The sequence below is a fragment of the Corvus hawaiiensis genome, chromosome 18 (assembly GCF_020740725.1).
Source record: "Corvus hawaiiensis isolate bCorHaw1 chromosome 18, bCorHaw1.pri.cur, whole genome shotgun sequence".
NCBI classification, from domain to species: domain Eukaryota; kingdom Metazoa; phylum Chordata; class Aves; order Passeriformes; family Corvidae; genus Corvus; species Corvus hawaiiensis.
In genome coordinates this window covers 3,349,872-3,367,615 of record NC_063230.1, presented here as the reverse complement: position 1 = coordinate 3,367,615, position 17,744 = coordinate 3,349,872, and the positions used below count along the sequence as shown (strand labels likewise).

Below are 17,744 nucleotides of genomic sequence, written 5' to 3'. Positions count from 1 at the left end.
GGGAGTACCGGGGCACGCGGCGGGCCCGGGGGCTCCTCTGCAGCCGGAGCTGCCGGCGGGGCCGGGGTCGGAGCCAGGGGCAGGCGGTGCGAGAGCACCGCGTGTCTCCGCATCTCTCCTGAGATGCAGCAAATGCCCAGGAAATCAAGGCGGCATAAAAGTGGGTCGCGGGGAAAAGCCGGGTTTGTCCTGGACGATGTTTAGGTCCCTGTGTCATGTCCCCCAGCGTATTCTCCAAGTTTTTTTGTCCCTGTTTCGGTGGACCATGATCTCACCTCGACAGGGATGAATGTCTTTAAGCTGAAGAAAGGTAGGTAAGATTAGATACTAGGAAGAAATTTTCCACTGTGAGGGTGGTGAGGCAATGGGAGAGGTTGCCCAGAGAAGCTGTGGCTGCTCCATCCCTGGAAGCATCCAAGGCCAGGCTGGACAGGGCTTGGAGCAACCTGGGATAGTGCAAGGTGTCCCCGCCCATGGCAGGGGGCTGGAAAGAGATGAGCTTTAAGGTCCCTTCCAATCCAAGCCACTCCATGATCCTTGTGTGTTCCTTCCAACTCATGACATTCTATGGTTCTATGAACTGCATGGTCTCCTTTGAGAGGAAACCTCTGAATGTGATGGATGGAGCTGGACTGTGGTGTTGTACTGTAGCTGTTAGTCTTGGAAAACATTGCCGGGATAAATTTCTTTTGCCCTGCTCCAGCTCTCGTGGGGAACGCAGATTGCTTTTGTGCAATGGGGACCTAGCAGTGACAGCACGGCAGGGGCTTGGCAAATGTGAAGCAAATGTGTTGTGAAATGATTTGATTTTTGCATTGAGACCTCTGCATCCAGGGAGAATTTCCAACATATATGATTTTTATTGGCAAATCTTTTATGATCTGAACCAAATCCCATGATTAATGATTTTCAGTCCAGCTCACAGAGGTGTGTGGAGGGGTGGCAGTGGCAATGCTGCCGAATGACCCTTTAACCTGGAGCCGGTAAATTGCTGAAGCAGCAGCCAGGAAAACAATCCTGTCTGATTGTGCTCTGACATGGCGTTCCCGCTGCACTTCTTCGGGAGCGAGCGGGGTACATTAAACAGCAATTTTGTAGCTCTCTGTGCTGCCGCTGACACAAACTCCTGGTGACAAAGTGAAGTGCACTAGGGCACGTCACTCCCTGCCCGCATCCCTCCCTGCCTGCTCTGAGACGGGGCCGTGCAGCCCACCGCTGGGGCCGTGAGCTGCTCTCGCCGTTTTGCAGCGTGACTTTTGCTTCTGTTTCTTGGGACCATTTGAAAAGAAATCACCTGGCAAAGCCAAACTCGCTGCTTTCTCCAGGTGGGTGTAAAGCAAATCTTGGACCCCACCAGGAAGTGGCTGAAGAGGTAAGACTTTGGCAGGGAGGGCTATACTGAGGGGGCTGGGGGCTCCTGGGCAGGCAAGGTGGAGGACAGAACAGGAGGGGAAGGAGGGGTCCAGTGCAGCTCTGAGGGTGTCAGAATCACTGTGTGTCAGCAGCTGGGGGATCCTGAAGCAGAAGCCAGGCAGCAGGATCGGGATGGGTATGGAAATGGCAAGAAAGTGTGAGTGGGAGGGTTGGATGGAGGGAAGGGAAAGCTGGCTGGAGAGCTATCAAGGGGGAAGAACGGGGTGAAGAGCTAGAGAGGTAAAGAGGAGGTTGGGGTGCCAGGGAGACAAAATGGGGTTCCTGTGTGCCAGCCCCCTTGCTTTTGGCTCATCTGCTCCATGGGCAGGGGGTGGGCAGCAGTGCATTGCATGTCTGCACAAACTGTGTGACCATGTCCTGTGTGCAGCATCCTTGAGGTGGAGGGACAAGAAGCAGTGACATGAACACAGGGGTGGTCCCCCAGTTGGGAACCCCATTCTGGAAGGTTGATCTGCTGGTCTGGTCTGGGAACCACAGCTAGGGGTTGTGGGACTCTCTTTTCATCTGTTGTAGTGTGATTCCTGACAAAAATGTTAACTTCAGGATGCAGACCGTCTGTTTCCATCCTCATATTATTTTAAGTATACAAGTTCTCCCTGCCGTAAAAACATCATCCCGTGTCACACTCTCTTCTGTGTGACTTGATTCTCTCCCCACTGTCTCCTTTTCTCTTAGCAGGAGAGCCGTGTGCCCCTTCCCGGGGTCAGAGCAGGGCTGCTTCGGGTGGTGTTGATAACACAGAGTACACAGCATGGTCCATGGGGTGGGGGTAGAGCCTTGGGCTCCCCAGTGCTCCAGTCATGCCTGGGCTGTGTTCAGAGTCCTGTGTCCAGTGGAGAGGGCTGCTTTTTTTGGCAGCAGAGTCTGGCTTGCCCTGGAGACAGGGCAGTTTGATTTTGCTGAGCCAGAACTTGCTGGGAACTGGAAAACCTAAGCAGGGGTGGTCCTCATTGAGATCATGGGCTGCGGCACCCAAGGTGGTGCAACAGGTGGAAGATGGACCCCAGGGTGGGCAGAGAGGGGAGCTGCAGGAAACTTGGGGTGTGAGCAGGACTTTGTGCCAGTGGCTGCTGTGGTTTTTGGGGGAACTGATCTCTGCAGGGTGGTGAGGATGGCAGGAAGGTGCCTGTGGGTTGTGGGGCACTGACAACAGCTGGAGCCCAAATACTGTTTCACCACCACTCTGCACCATGAGGAGTATGGTGTGTCCACTGTGGGGTCTATGCTGGCTCCTGGTCTCACAGGCTTTGTGGAGACAGAATGGGACTCCTCCACACCAGTGGAGACTGGCTGATTTTGGGGAGGGAAGGAGGTGTACTGTGGGAGAGTGCTGGTGCACCTCTGGGTTGAAGCCTGGTCTCTGGCAGGATCACTAGGGCCAGGAGGATACTGGAGCAGAGGCAGGCATGCTGCTTGGTGAACTGCAGGACTCTTGGGATCCACCTTATATATTTTTATTAATGCCCTCTGCCCACAAAGCAGCTGAAACTGGCTGAGGAGTTGGAGGTGAAAAGCATCACTGGTGGCTGGAGTTGCACTACTGAGCAGAGATAGAGGAGAAGTGGGCATGAGATGGTGCATGGTGGCAGTAAGAGTGAAACAAGAGTTGACCATGAGGGTATGATGGAGAAAGACAGTCTGGGTGTACTTATCAAGGACAGGGGGATGCGGAGTCACCACTCTAAAGTCTTTCTAATATTGGCACAGGTGTGGGGGAACCTGGTGAGGGTGGTGGCCCACTGCTTAGTTCTGACAATCACTGTGGGAGTCAAACTAGAGCAGATCCTCAGAAAAGTGAGAGAAATGGGCAGCCCTTGTAAGAGCACACCATGACTGTGAGTCTGGTGTGTGGGGGCTGGTGATGTGGCAGGGTGTGTGGTGGGTCAGGGTGGGTATGTGTCTGGCTGGGATAGAGCCACAGAGAGTGATGGTGGGGCTGAGAGATGGGGTCCACTGCTGGGTGCCATTGTGCGTGGTGAGGATGTAGGTGGGAAAGAATGCTCTGGGTCCTGGTGATGTTCAGGACCAGGTGGACCAGAATCCTTGTGTCCAGGGACCAGAGCTTGGGCTGCCCCATGGGACAGACTATGCTTTGTGGGATGGGCTGGAGAGGCTGTAGTGGGGTCTGTGCTGCATTTTGCGTATTGGGTGTGACCAAAACAGGTCTGCTGCTGAGACTGCTCCATGGCTCCCGCTGGCCTTGTGTTAAAGAAAATATTTTGCATGTATGGAGAATTGGCAGCGCTGTAGTAGATAGGGTATGGTTTGGGATCAGGGCTTGTTTTTTCCCACAGCAGGGACTGGAGTCAGAGCCAGCCCTTCCCTGCAAGCATGGATGGTGACAAGAAAGTTTTCCACATGTTGAGCTCAGTCCTTAAACAGAGCAGAAAAGAAATTACTTGACATGGACCTTTTAGAGACATCCATGAAGGATGTCTCAAGAAGAAAGTGCTGAGCTCTTCAAATGGCTGTAACATCGTTCTGAGTCCAAGAATTATCTTCAGGAACTGGTAAAGCTTCTGAAGGAAAAAGTTCTTGGGGCAGAAATAGGCAAATGTTTGCAGACAACAGAACTCAGATTCAATAAAAAGAAAATTTTATTGTACACAGGGGCAGTTAAAAACCAGCAGCTCCTGTTGAGTGTGGAGCTGTTGGACATTGCCTTAGAAGACCTATGCTACAAGTGACTGAAAGCTAGAAAAACAAAGCTGCCAGGGGAAGAGAGGTGGAGAGATCACAGACACAGCTGGACTCCTGCCCCTGCCACAGCAGGGAGTCCCTGGCCAGAAAGAGCCCCAAGGAACCTGGCAAGGGGAGATGCTCAGAGCTGTAGAGGAAGGCAAAAGCCCCCTGGCACTTGTGCCAATCTCCATGGGAGACCCTTCCTGACCCCAAACTGGCAATGAGCTGTTCCCTGAGCATGTGAGCAACGCCTGTGCCCGACCCCTGGGGCTGCCATGGCTGCTGCACAGCTGCCTTCCCCTTTCCTTCCTCTACTGGAGGCACCTCAGGGGTTCTTAGCATGGCAAAAATACTCCAGAAGTGGAGTATCCTGGGAGCAAAAATTTCCAGTCCTACCAGGAGACCATCAATGCTCCAAAGTGTTGAGGAAGTGAAATCTTTCAACATCTCTTGTTCCCATTTTTAATAGGTGCTGCATCTGGCAAATGTGGTGTGGGTGGGGAGGTCTGAGATGATCTCCAGATACCAGGAATGGATTTTCTTGTTCTTTGTAGACCACTGAATCTTTCCCACTGGTACCCATCTGAAAAGGTCTGGTACCCTTGAGTACCCCCAGATGTTAGTGGGTCCTGTCATGAATAGTGTTGGGTCCATGCTCCCTGCATTAAAAGCTGCTGAGGGGTGTCATGTCTCTTTGGTTGGCCCTTTGATCCCACTGTCTTTGGGAAACAGCCACCCCAGGGCCCACACTACCTGCCTCTCCATTGTGGTTTTCATTAGTTCTCCAATACTGCGGAGTTCTCCCTTGACCTTGGGGAAGCTCTCCTCCTCATCCTGACAGAATGTCTTTGGGAGGTATCTCTTGCTTACCTCTGCTTTGAGATCCTGGTGTGTGTTCGAGAAGAGACCTTCCTCATCCTCACTTGTGTGGACCTTGGCTTTCCATGGACCCATAGCCCTTCTCCTTCAGACTGGTGATGTCAATGAAGAGACAGAAGTAATGTCATTGGGAACAGAGCAGGTCCCAGATGTCCCACTTGTTCACTGAATTCCACTGGTTCTTCAAAAATTTCCTCAAAGGTCTTCTAGGTGCTCTGCCAGGTTGCTGCCCAGCTTTCCTCCAGATCCTGATGCAGAGCACTGAAAAGGAAGCAGAGAGCTCACCTGTGTGGAGAAGACAGAAGTCCTTGGAGTCTGGTTTGCTGGACTCATGGCAGAGATCATTCAGGCGTTTCCAGCTGTGGGAGGGAGCCCGTCCAAGTAGTAGCGCCTGGAAATCAAGAGAGGAGAAAGGCTGGCTGAGCACATGATCCTGATCTCCCTGAGAGAATGGAGGTTGGATGCTGATGGTGGCAGGATGGGAGCATCCATTGTTGTCTGGATTCCTTGGAATGATGGTCGTGTTCCTGAGCCTTGGGAACCTGAACTGTGTCCCCAGCTGACCTAGGGCTGGCTTGGGTCTGTCCCAAGAGGAGGACAGGGCAGCAGAGGAGATGCAGCTCTGAGAGGACCAGGGCTGTGCAAAGCCTGGAGGATCTGGGATTGTAAGACCCAGAGATAGAGATGTTTCTTATTCTGGTAGCCACATCCAGGATCCTCAAGAGCTGGCAGCTGCTCTGGCATCTTTGTCTCCTCCATGCTTCAGCCCCAGGGCAGGGTCCCTTCTCTGGGAGCATGTGGTGAGCTGGCAACGAGTCCCTGCCTTCTCTGGCCTCACACCTATGAGCCCCTGGTGCCAGGAGATCATATCAGTTGTCTTCTTGATGACACTGGGAGCTCCCACATCACTGAGAAGAGGAAATTTGGGTCCAGGGCTTGAGAGGAGTGGTTCAATGGGATGGGGAGGGGACAGAGCTGCCTTGAGAGGTGGAGAAACCCCCCTCTAATCTGTCCAGGGTGTGGGGACTTGTGCTGGGCAAGTGGGAAGGGAATGAGAAGCAGTCCTCTTGCCTCTTCTTCCTCTGGTGGCACCCAGGGCTGGTGTGATCAGGGCAATGGGGGTCAGGGTGATGTCCACAAAAAGGTGAGTGTGCAGCCAGAAGCTCAGTGAGGGGGTCTGGAGGAGCCTGGAAAGGCCACAGGGGCAGCTGGTGTCCATGTGCACCAGAGCCCCCTCACATAGCAGATGAATCACGGCTGAGGGGACTCCATCAACAGTGGCACAAGTGTGTCTGTGCTCAGTGCTCCACAGAGGTCTCCAGCTGGAGCTAGCTGGGCCTGCAAACTGACATCTGGGGGAGATGTCCATGTCACAGGGCATGGCTTGGTTCTCATATCCGTGCCAGATTTCCAGGCAGGCAATGCAGGATTATTTACAGCAACAGGACAGATGCTGACAGATGCCGCAGCTGGATGGGAGGGACCTGGGTGCCAGGTGAGGAGATGATACTGGGGCAATAAACAAAACTGATGCTCAGGGGGAAAACATTATTTATACCTACAGTGTACTAATACACTTTTATAGTTACATAGTTGCCACATTAGTTCTTGGAAAGGATTTTGGAGTCACAGCAGAGCACTTGATTAAAACAGGAGCCTGGGGCACTGCAGAGAGCAGAAGCACAGTGCTAATAATAGCTCTGCCAGCATTGCACTGCTCAGAAGCAGTGCAGGCTCTGGATCCTGCTCTGAGCCCAGCAGGAAGAGTGGGCTGGAGTGTCCCTGTCTTCCTGCCCTGTTCCTGCCTGCTTGTGGCCATGTCAGGGCAGCGGACACTGGGCTGAGCCAGGTGGGCTGTCTGGTCTGATATCCCTAACCTGCACTATAGCTTGACATTGCCATATTTTACATTTTTTGCTGCTGTGCAGTGGAAGTGCCCAGGGTCAGTAGAACTAGACTGTTTCCCACGTTTCTCCTGTTGGATCATTTTCTCAGTTTCTCCTGTTTGAGAGCAGGCTGGTGTCCCTGGTTGTATGCTTGGGCAGTGCTCTCTGTGGATGATGGAGTTCTGCAGACAGCCTGGTGTAGGGCCAGTTCCTCATTCACACTAGAGTTTTTAGGGGTGGGACTAGTATGTTCCTCAGCACCACAGCAGTTGCCTTGTATTTTGGTAGCCCATTCCTTCTTGCCCTCTCTGAGCAGATGCTGAAGGTGTTCCTGTTCAGCTGTGTGCCACAGAGTGTTGTTTTGTTCAGGGAACAGATGATGAAGTGGTTTACTGAGCATGGACACCTTTTTCAGGTCAGGCCATTGCCCTTCAGGACCTAGAAAGGTTGACAGGTGATCCTGGGTTCAGCTACGTTGTGCTGTATAAGAGCTTATTTCTTTCTCCTAAAGCTTATGGCTTTGGCCATGAATCCTGCAGGATCCAGCTCTGGATCGATACCTATGGGTGCCACTAGCAGTGACATGGCTCTATTGTGTCCCCTGAGTTGGGTCTGGCAGGGCAGGCTGGTGCCTTTCTGCAACCAGCTGGGTCTCAGGTGACTCTGAGGCATCTCCATGTGCTTGCTGGGACTGAGGCTGGGAGCAGCCAGATGGCTTCTCCTCTGATGGCATCAGCTGAAGTCTTACCAAGAACCATTTTCGTTTTGCCTGGTGAACTCTAGGAGTGGAGAAGGGACACCTCTGATAGCAAACACTTCCCTCTGACCTGCTTTGGGAGGTGCAGATGTCTCAGTGCCTTGGAAAGGCTGGAGGGACCATCAGTGGAGAAATTAGGAGATGTGAAGTGGGCTTGAGGGGATGGCTGCAGATTGCCATCTTTAAGGTCCAAACCAAGCAAAGGTATCTCAGATGAATGGCTGACGTTCTGACATTCAGGAACTCTGACATCCCCCCAAGGCCTTGTTAAAACCAGCCAGACCAGCTAGAAACCAGTCCCACATCAGTATCTCTGGGAGGGTTGGAGAAGTTGGAGTGATTCTCTGGTGAGGCATACTTGGGAGCCACCCTTCTGCCATCCAACCCACCACCTGTCCAGGGGTCCCTGCTGTGCTCCCCCATATGTGCAGCATCCCAAGGGAATGCTGTGATGGTGGCAGAGCACTGCTTGCCTGGAGCATGATCCTGTCTTGCCTCCACAATGTCTGTCCACTTCTGCTGCAGGTAATCCACTGCAAGGAGCTGATCTGAGTTAGTGGGGACTTGGTTTGCTCCTGAGGCACCAGTGACAGTATTTTATTATATGCACTAAATTTTTGTCCTGTATCACAGATACATCAGTGATTCAAGACTCAGTTTGCCTGGTACAAAGCCATTTTCCTTTTCTCTCTGGTGGTTCTGGCAAAGGGCCCTACAGCAGCTACTGCATGTGACGTCCCCACTCCATTTTTCCCCACTGCTCCCAAATCTTCCTCTGCATTTATACACCTTCTTACATGGCTTTTTTTTTTTTTTTTTTTTTGCATTTGCTCTTGCATAAACACTGTCATGCTACTTTCATGGGATGCTCTTGGAAAAAAAGCTCTTGGCTCTGCTCTCTGCATTTAATAATCCCTCTTTGCAGAGTATCAAATAGCACATGCCTGCTTTGCACCATGGTCAAGGCACCGGGCTTGTGTTCCTCTATAGCTTGGATTGCTTATTCAGTGTGATCCAGGCTTTGCTTCTGCAACACAGCTGGGGCATGGCAGAGGTGATGCTATGCATGGAAGGGGAGTTTGAAGGTGTATTTTGGAGGGATATAGCTGAAAACAGAGGGATATATCCTGGTATTTTGAGTTGATATTTTAAGCCAAGGAGAGAAGGTGCTTGCTATCCCTTTCCTGGAACGTCTCTAATTTCTTCTCACTGTAAAGATCTTGAGGCATTTTCTAAGCTACAGAAAAGCCTACTTTGCCTGTCTCAAAATATCATTTGGAAATTGCTTTTAACTTCCTGCCCAGATCAGAGGGCTTTTTGAAAGATATATGGCAAAACCATAGTAAATTAGTTCAATTCAGGTAGGAATGAGTAAAATGGATGAAATACACGATTTTATTGCCAGTGTGTTGGATGACTTTTTGCTGTTTTCAGTCATGGAATAGAATTGGAAAAGTTTATCTGAATTCTTAGTCTGTACCAAATATGAGAGCACCCCAAGTCAAAGCTAATAAGTGAAACACAACCTGACCTTAAAAACTTAAAAACAAAAACAAAAACAAAAATGTAATAGTGTAAAAACAGGAGGTTGAGGTAAAATGGTCTGATATCTAAAACCCTTTCTCTAAATAATTAATTGTTCCTGAGCCAATGGCATTTCTGCATGAGCATAACTGGTATAGGGGAACTTGCAGGACTGTGCAATAAAGCAGACTTCTTTTTTTCCATCTTCTAATAACAACATAAAAACCCCAACTGAAATGTATTTATGGTTCAGTCATTGTATTTGGGCCGTGACCTGTGTGCTTAGAGCTTTAATTCCCAAAGGCAGGGCTTTGGGAAGATATTAAAATCTGGCCATAAACGATATGAGGGTTTTTCCAATTAACTTTGATGATTGAATTTATAAACTTCATAACTGAATTTAGCACTGTCTCCCACCACGGTGACCCCAGCAGCACGCTGTCCCCGTGTCCCTCGGATCACTGGGGTGCCCACAGTGTGTGCCTGCAGTGCTGCTGGCAGCTGTGGGCACAAGCGGCAGCGCTATCACGGGTTTGCTTCCCTTCCTTGCAGCTCCCGCCTTCCGGCCGTACCAGCTCTCACGGAGCTTTTCTACCCAACGCAGGTGGGGATCGACGCCGGAGCCGGGACACGCGAGCTGGCCCCGTACCATGCGAGGATGTGCCTGTGCCCTCCCTGACCTGCCCACCCCCGCCCTCGCTACCTGTCCCGCCCGGCGCCATGGGAGGATGCTTCTCCAAGCCCAAACCAGGTGACTGCCCTCCGACGCCGGGCCCCCATCCCACTGTTCCCGTGGGAGAAGTAGGTCAGCAGTGGACGCTGGCTGGGGGAATGTTAATGCTTGGCTCCTGCACGGAGGATTACTGGGCTCTTAATCCCCCCAAATTCCTCAGTGCTCTCACTCCCAGGCAGGGAGCTGTGGGGGGTTGCAGCAGTGCCAGGGGAGTGGTAGGGGGGTGGGAGGGGAGTGGGAGGGGAGCTCAGACTGCACCATGAGGGACGCAGCTCTGCCGGGTCCCATGTCCTTGTTCGTCACCACCCTCCTGCTTCTACCTTTCTGCCGGATCTGGAGCAGAGTTGCCTGCCTCGTGCCCCAGTGTAGGTTTGGGTGACAGCTGTCCCAGCACAGACACGTGGGGCTCCAGCACCCTCCTTCTGCCACAGCTTTGTCACTCACTTGCCAGCCCTTATTTTTTTTCCCTGCGGGAAGGGAATGGCTTGGGAAGGCACAGGCCAGGTCCTGGGGCTGCTGTGCTGTTGGGATTTTATTTTCTTGGTGAAGCTTGTCCATCTGTGCTGCTTTCGGTGGGGAAAGCAGCTGTAGACACCTGGCCATCAAGGATTCTCCCCTTGCTGACACATTCCTTCAGTGGCTGGGCTGGATGGGCTCCCTGCTCTGTATGGTTTTGGGGAAGGTTGGGTGTATGTGGGAAGGGCAGGGGCAGGGACTGTGGTGCCACCTGTCCAGGAAAACTGTCTGGTTGATGGGGGTCTGGTGTGGAAGTGTCAGGGTTCAGCCTTGTCCTGAGCAGGCTGGGCATGAGCAGGCACTGCGTGATCACCCACACTCATCACCCCTGGCAGCACCTGCATGACCCCAGCACAGGACCCCAGGGAGCGATGGCTGGTCCTGTCAGTGTTGCCAAAGCTGCCATGGAGGAGAGGCCCCAGCTTCCATCCTGCAGCTTGTTTTGGCCACCTCAGGGGGAGCTTAGGATGACCTTGTCCTTGTTACTTGCTTGTGCCCCAGGGCAAGTGGAATCAGGTAATGGTGCTGATCTATCAGACTAGTCAGCATCCCTGTGTAGCCTTTGTGGGTTGAAAGATGTCTTTTGGGGACCTTTTCTTGGCAATTTGTCTTCACTGCCTGAGGCAGGAGGGATTTTGGGCTGAAGGACTCAACAGGTCAGAAGGGCTAAAGAAGTTGTGACTCACTGAACATCCATGGAGTGAGATCCTGGCCTTTATGCAAGGCACAGTGAGAAAATAAAGGCGGTTTTCTGCCCTTGACCTGTACTGTGATTATGTTATGAGTCATCACCAAGGTAATATGGCACTGGACACTTTGACCTGTAAGTTTTCTCTGTGAAAGCCCTATTTATATGTTTCCTTGAAATGCTTGAAGAGTAAAAACACATCCAGGAATAAATGCCTTTGTTGACTAAACTTGTGACAAACACTGCTATCGGCTCCACTTTATTTTGTATCCCATCAGCAAAACTGTGCAATCTTGGAGCAGTGTTGGAACACCAGTGCTCTGCAGGCATCTGTCCTGAGGTGCAGATTTTTGTGAAGAGCTGTATTTGCATAGCAGGGCCAAATGCCTGAAAATGCCACCCTGCAGTGCACCTCCCTCTCTCAGCTCTGGTTTGGATTAGTGTCTTCAAAGGCTTCACACAAGCCTTCTGCAGCCTCTGGGTAGCTCAGCACTGACTGTGGGGCTTCATCCCAGGCTTATAAAACCTGCAAATGCAAGGAGGTAAACAGAGGCATTTGAGGATACTGATTGTTCAAGCAAAGGGTTTCACTGAGGTTTCATATGGAAATTGTACAGTCTTAGAGCTGAGTACTGGACTTCAGTATTTGTAGGAAGTCACCTATTCCCTGTCCAAATAAGAAGCAGGGACAGAATAGAGCTATTTGCTCCATCCGTGCTGTTTCCACATAAAGAGAATATTTTGGATGCAGCCTGAAGTGAACAGAATTGATTCAGACACTTTTTCAAGGTGTACATGAACATGTACATGTACAAGTCCTTAGCTGCTCCATCGCCTTCATTCCAATAGAGACCCTCAGTTGCCCAGAACACCCTCAAGATAACCTTGGCACTGCACACATATCACCTTTTGATGGGCAGATGAGTGATACAAGAGCTCTGGGGAGTGGAGTCCTGGATCCCTAAATAGCTGTGCTGACTGTACTGCTGGCAAGCCCTGAGGTCTCGCTACTGCTGCCGCACCCATCCCCGACTGGATATTTCAGTGTTTAATTGAGAGCTCATGTTCAAACAGTGAAGTAATCTGCTGTTATCTCCAGTGCTGCAGTCCCGTGATGCCGGATCCTCTTCTGAAGGCCCAGTTCTCAACCTCTGCATCATTTTCTCCTTGGGTTTGTCTTGGGTGTGTGATGCATCGGGGATGAGCTGCCAGCTGGCAGCCTGTGTGGTATCCCAGCACCCACTCCCGCAGTGAAGCCAGGTCAGGATACTGGGTGACAGGAACCATCGTGTGCCCGCTCTGTCTGAGCTGTGGTAACTCTGTCTCTGCACCGAGTATGGGAGAGTGGCTTCAAAACCTATAATTGTGATTCTTCTTGTTCTGCTGGGCTCAGTGTTTGATGGTGGGGCAGAGCAGTAGTTTCCCAGTGCATGGGGTGTCTGGGCATGGGCTTTGCCCTTGCACAGAGGATGCATTTAGCAGGGACTGTGCTCCCTTCCCAGGGATGCTGCATGCTGGAGGGTGCTGGAGGGGGTGCCGTTGGCTGTGTGACCTGAGCTTGGCTCTGAGCTTGTCCCCAGCCTTGGGGTCCTTCCTCCTGGTTTTGGGCTGTAGCATTTGCTGACAGAGCATCTGGAGAGGGAGAGCAGAGCCAGGCACGTTTGACATGGTGGTTTTGTCATTGGCTCTGTCATTTTTAATAGAATGATAGAATCACAGAACAGTTTGGGCTGGAAGGGACTGTAAAGACCAAGTAGTTTCAACCCCCTGCCATGGGCAGGGACGCCTTCCACTAGACCAGGTTGCTCCAAGCCCCGTCCAGCCTGGCCTTGGAAGGAGGGGAGAAGTGGTCCGCAGAAATGGTTTGGAGTCTCTTTGAGACCACCTGATGTTACTATCATTGGGGCTTGTAGTTGAGGCACAGTGGGCGAGCCCAGGGAATACGTGGAGAGTGCAGTTCTGGCAGGGCACAGTGAACCCCAAACATGTCCCACGGTGGTGGATTTACTCTGTGCTGGCTTTGGGAAAATAAACTCTGCTGGGGTAAACTGAGATTTCTGGCTGTGCCTGCTGGTCCCCTCAGCATCATCCCTTGATGCATTTCTGGTTCCCACTGCTCCCAAAGCTGTTGGCACCATACAGCCTGCACCAGACTGTTACCTGTCCTCAGTGCTCCTCTGCCCTGTGCCTGCAGCCCCGAAGCGGCACACCCTGAGGCATCGCAGGGTTTTGGGGCTGGGGAAGGCAGACACACTGCTCTCCCCTTGCCAGCTCAGCTCCTCCATCCCCTATGGCCAGGCATCTTCATCTTATCCAGACTTCTTTTGGCTCAAGTCAGCCCTTGGCTCATGTCAATTCTCTCTTCCCATATTAACTCAGTATTTTCTTGGTTTCTATTATTTTATCTGGGACCTGGAGATACAATGGCCCAATATCCACAATTTAAATTTAGCCTCCAGAAGAGCTCTGAGCCATACTGGGAACCAATCCTGTGATAAAGAAGTCTTGGGGCATCTAATTGCCTTAATTTTTTAAAAATAATGCCTGTGACCCTGCACTGCAGCCCAGTCACCTGCCAGAACCCTGCTCTGGGATTTATGTCAACAGTTCCAGCCTCATGTCTCAAGTACCTCTCCAAGAGCAAGCAGAGGCTTTAACTTGTTCCACAAGGCTGTAAATAGTGATGGAGAAGGAATAAATTTACAGGAGATGTAATGGGATATTAAGGACTGACTGCTTATGTGAATGACATCAAGGCAAAGCACAAGAACATCATGACCACAATAGGAAAACAACACCTGAGCCAAGTGTGATGAATGGGGTTGGGACATGGTTCCTGAGTGCATGTGAAGGATCCCAGCAGTGCTTGACCTAAAGGCTGAAAACCTGGGAGAAAAAAAATTGTGTCAAAATTTATAGTCTTGTCAAGAGTCTGTATTTTAAATGATTCTGTGACTTTGAGGAGCTGACTCAGGATTTTTGGGTCGTGAGAGCTTGCAGTGCTGAGGTGTACGTGGATGTGTGATATGAGCACTTGTTAATGCTCAGCTGGTTCCTCTGCTTTTTTTCTATATTGTTATAAAATATTTCCAGCTCTGGCCTTCTGGTTCTTCATTTATGTATGTGTGTATCTATAGAGATATCTTAAATATGTGCATGAACTCACACAAACACATACACACACGTGTATAAGGGATGTTGGTGGCACAGGACAAACAGGCACATCTCTGTTTCTTTCTCTCATCTATACCTATGCACATGTACCTCTCTATTTATGTTTTTATCTATATCATCTATACCTATACCTTTATACCCATATTTATATATCAATATCCATATTTATATCCATGTCTCTACCTATATTCCTGAGAGGTTGTCTAGATTTGTAGTCACATGCCTAAAACTTTCCAAACAGTTTGCTTTAAGGCCCAGACCCTCTTCCAGCAGTTATAGGATATGACTGTCAAAGAGCTGGAACACGCTGGCCCCAGCCCCTTTGTAACCAATCGGATCTCAGAATTAAACTTGGGTTTATAAATATTTCATTTAAATATGATTTTCCCTGATGGCAACTGAACCAGTTTGCTGGATCAGCTCAGGTGCTACTTAGCCCTGGATTCCTGGAGGGATCATCCCTCGGGAATGCAGGTTTCTGGCCAGAGGGACACCCCATGTGGGGCTGAGAGGCATGAGAAGGAGGAGGAGATGGGGGTAAAAAGGCTTGCTGAGAGGCAGGCGGGATATGCCCCCCACAGAGGCAAGTGGTGAAATATGGGGCCTGAAATAGAAGGGGGAAGATTTTATAACTCTTTTTCTTTTCCTCTGGACATTTGTCCAGCAGTGTTGGTGGGTGTTGAGTGGGGATGGCTGAGTGCCAGAGACCTGCTGCTTCCTGCATATGTTTTTCTGACTGAGGAAGAAGGGAAAAGCTCAGAGTTACATCTCCCTCTTCATCCCTGCAGGTTCATATGCCCGTGAATCAGTGTGCACTCCATGTGCTCACCTGACCCAAATGTGCTCTGGAAAACAAAGTCCTGGGGCATCAGCCAAGTGAGAGATGGGAGCTGTTCCCTTCAGGGTGAATTCACTGATGTCCATATCCCCCTCACCATTAGGGCTCAGAGCCACTGGCTTTGCCCAACCTTTGTCTTATCCTGCAACATGGTCTGGTTCTGCAGTCTGGCTGCAAGGATGCACAGCCACATATTCTGCAGATTGGCTGTGAAATCATATGACATCAGCCTCCTGTTTCTTGGGCCAAAAGTATTTTAGTGGGAGTGGCATAAATGTGTATTCATTATATTTCCTAACTCTGTCCTGAAAAATCCATGTCTGTTTCTCCCAATGCCCTAGGAAAGTAGTGCTGATGGAGAGCAGCTTCTTCACTGGGTGCCTGCAGCAGCTGGGATGCTTCTCTACAGATCTAGGAACAGATTTGCTCATAGCAATGTGGGTTTTTTTAATGCATGGTGCTGGCCCTGTTCATTTGCCTTAACTCCTACAGCTGCTAGAGCACAGCAGAAGGTGATGTTTTCTGTTGGTTCAGTGTGCATGCACAGAAAATCACTTTCCTGGATCTGTCTGTCACTGCCCCTGGTGAATCCTGCCCGGGTGAGCACAGGGATTTGGCACTTTGGCAAAAAGCCACACATCCCTTGCCTTGCTGAGCTGGCACTAACAGCAGAAACTTTCAGGACTTCTGAGACAGATGCCTGCCTCCAGGGCCTGGGTGGCCATGGCCACTTGCTTTTCTCCTTTCCAAAATGAATGACCTTCTCCCTGACTTATTCTTCCATCGTTCTCTCAATATTCTTGCAATAAAAGGTGTGGGACAATAGATGAGGCTGGGAAGACTCAGCATCCTTGTCACTCACAAGCCTCGCTGAAGGGCTTGTTTTTACCCTTCCTCTGCCTTTCCTTAATCTGCTTAGTTTGTGAACTTTAACTTTTATCTTCTGCACAGATTTTCCTGTTCATGATGGGGAAAGCTCAATGATTTCCCATGTACTCAAGACACTTCACCAGTCTCTGGCATTTTTCCCTGGCTCTCTATATAACTCCCTGGCGTTTATTATTAATATTAATGGCTCTAACTTTATTAAGTCCCTAGGAGATAAAGTGATGTGTTCCACTTTGTGATGTGAGAGCTCATCAGTGGCTTCTGATGCTGCTGTGCCCAGCTTGCCCAGCCTGGGCCATAGAGTGGAGGGTGGGGATGCAGCTGGGTGGGTCCGTGGGGAGGGTGGGTGAGCGCTGCCCTTCAGGGTGCTCGGATGAACATAGAATGACAGAATTATTTGGGTTGGAGAAGGCCTTAAAGCTCATCCAGTTCCACCCCCTGCTGTGGGCAGGGACACCTTCCACTATCCCAGGTTGTTCCAAGCCCTGCCTAACCTGGCCTTGGACACTTCCAGGGATGGGGCAGACACAGCTTCTCTGGGCAGCCTGTGCCAGGGCCTCCCCACCCTCACAGTAACTTCTGCATGTCCTCAGCCGGGTGGCTGAGGAGAACGCCTCTGCTCCCCACTGGCCCTGCTCCCATGTGTCCCTCGGTCCTCTGGTCCCCACGACAGGGATGATTTATTGTCAGACCTGTTCACTGGTGTACACATGAGAAAAACGGACCATCCTTGCTTCTCTCTTCAACCTATTGTTGAAGAATCACTCTACACTCAAAACTTCATGTGGAAATAATTTTGGATGTTTCTAGTTCCTTATTAATTGGTTTCCATCTAATGAAGCAGCTTTATGCACCATGCAGTGTTGGCTTTCTCTTTCAGTTAACATTACCTACAAACAATTAAAGGGGTTTTTGAAGTCTGTCTGAGCCCCAGAGACCTTGACATGTCTCATATGGAGCTGCCTGAAGCTGTTTTCCGCTAAGCAGGACAAGAACTGTAGCTGTGAGGTTGTTTTGCACCAATGACTCATGTCCACTTTCAACAATATGTACTTTATGAATGCAAAGTGCCTGATACAGAAAAAACAGAGGAATAATGGACTCAGGCAATCAAGCCAAGCTTGATGTTAAATGTTTTAACTTCCAAGTCAAGCCAACAAAAAATATCTGTTTTGATGTCTGTTTCCAAGTTCAGGGAAGGAAGGAGAGATAGAACAGTGAACAGCAGCAAAACCTCTGGCTTCATTTTAACAAAGATTTTGGTTCATTCCTGCAGTTGAAGTCAAAATTGAAGTTGTGATACCTGAGAAGGAGAGAAGCAAGGAGGAGATGTCACCCAACGGGAAAGCCAGCCCTCTGATCTACAAAGTCAATGGGACTGCCCGGCACTACCATCTTGAGGAGCATCCAATTGCCAGCAACCCCTACCACAACCCAAAGGACGTGGTAGAAGCATCTGTGTGCCACGTGAAGGACCTGGAAAATGGACAGTAAGTGCCCAAACTTTTTGCAGATAAAACTTGAGAGACCTTTTAACCCAATCTGAATGCCGTCTTGTTATTTAGAGTTGTTGGAGATGATCATTTAACTTAGTAAACTTTTTTTTATCTTAAAAAATTACATCATGGACAAGTGACAACTCTTTTTTACCAGAAGGTCTGCTGTTCCCTGCATGATCTACACTGGGACTTGTCTCAGAAAGAGGTGATGTTCTGTAACAGAATTTCTCAGGAGGCTCCACTCAA

The 17,744-nt window shown here is 50.3% G+C and overlaps 1 protein-coding gene across 8 annotated transcripts in view; it reads left to right on the top strand.

Annotated features, from left to right (window-relative positions):
• AIFM3 (apoptosis inducing factor mitochondria associated 3) overlaps positions 1-17,744 on the top strand; it is a 66,721-nt gene that overhangs the window by 212 nt on the left and 48,765 nt on the right. For 5 of the 8 annotated variants that reach the window (XR_007207488.1, XM_048323286.1, XM_048323288.1 and 2 more), the window contains exons 2-3: positions 9,715-9,913; positions 17,276-17,489. Coding sequence is in view for 7 of the 8 variants with exons in the window: in XM_048323286.1 (XP_048179243.1) it covers positions 9,883-9,913; positions 17,276-17,489 (245 nt within the window). In the remaining variant the exon portion in view is untranslated. Of the gene's footprint in view, positions 1-1,271; positions 1,373-9,714; positions 9,914-17,275; positions 17,490-17,744 lie in introns of those variants that run through there. The other 3 variants (XM_048323292.1, XM_048323291.1, XM_048323293.1) reach the window with 3 other exon arrangements.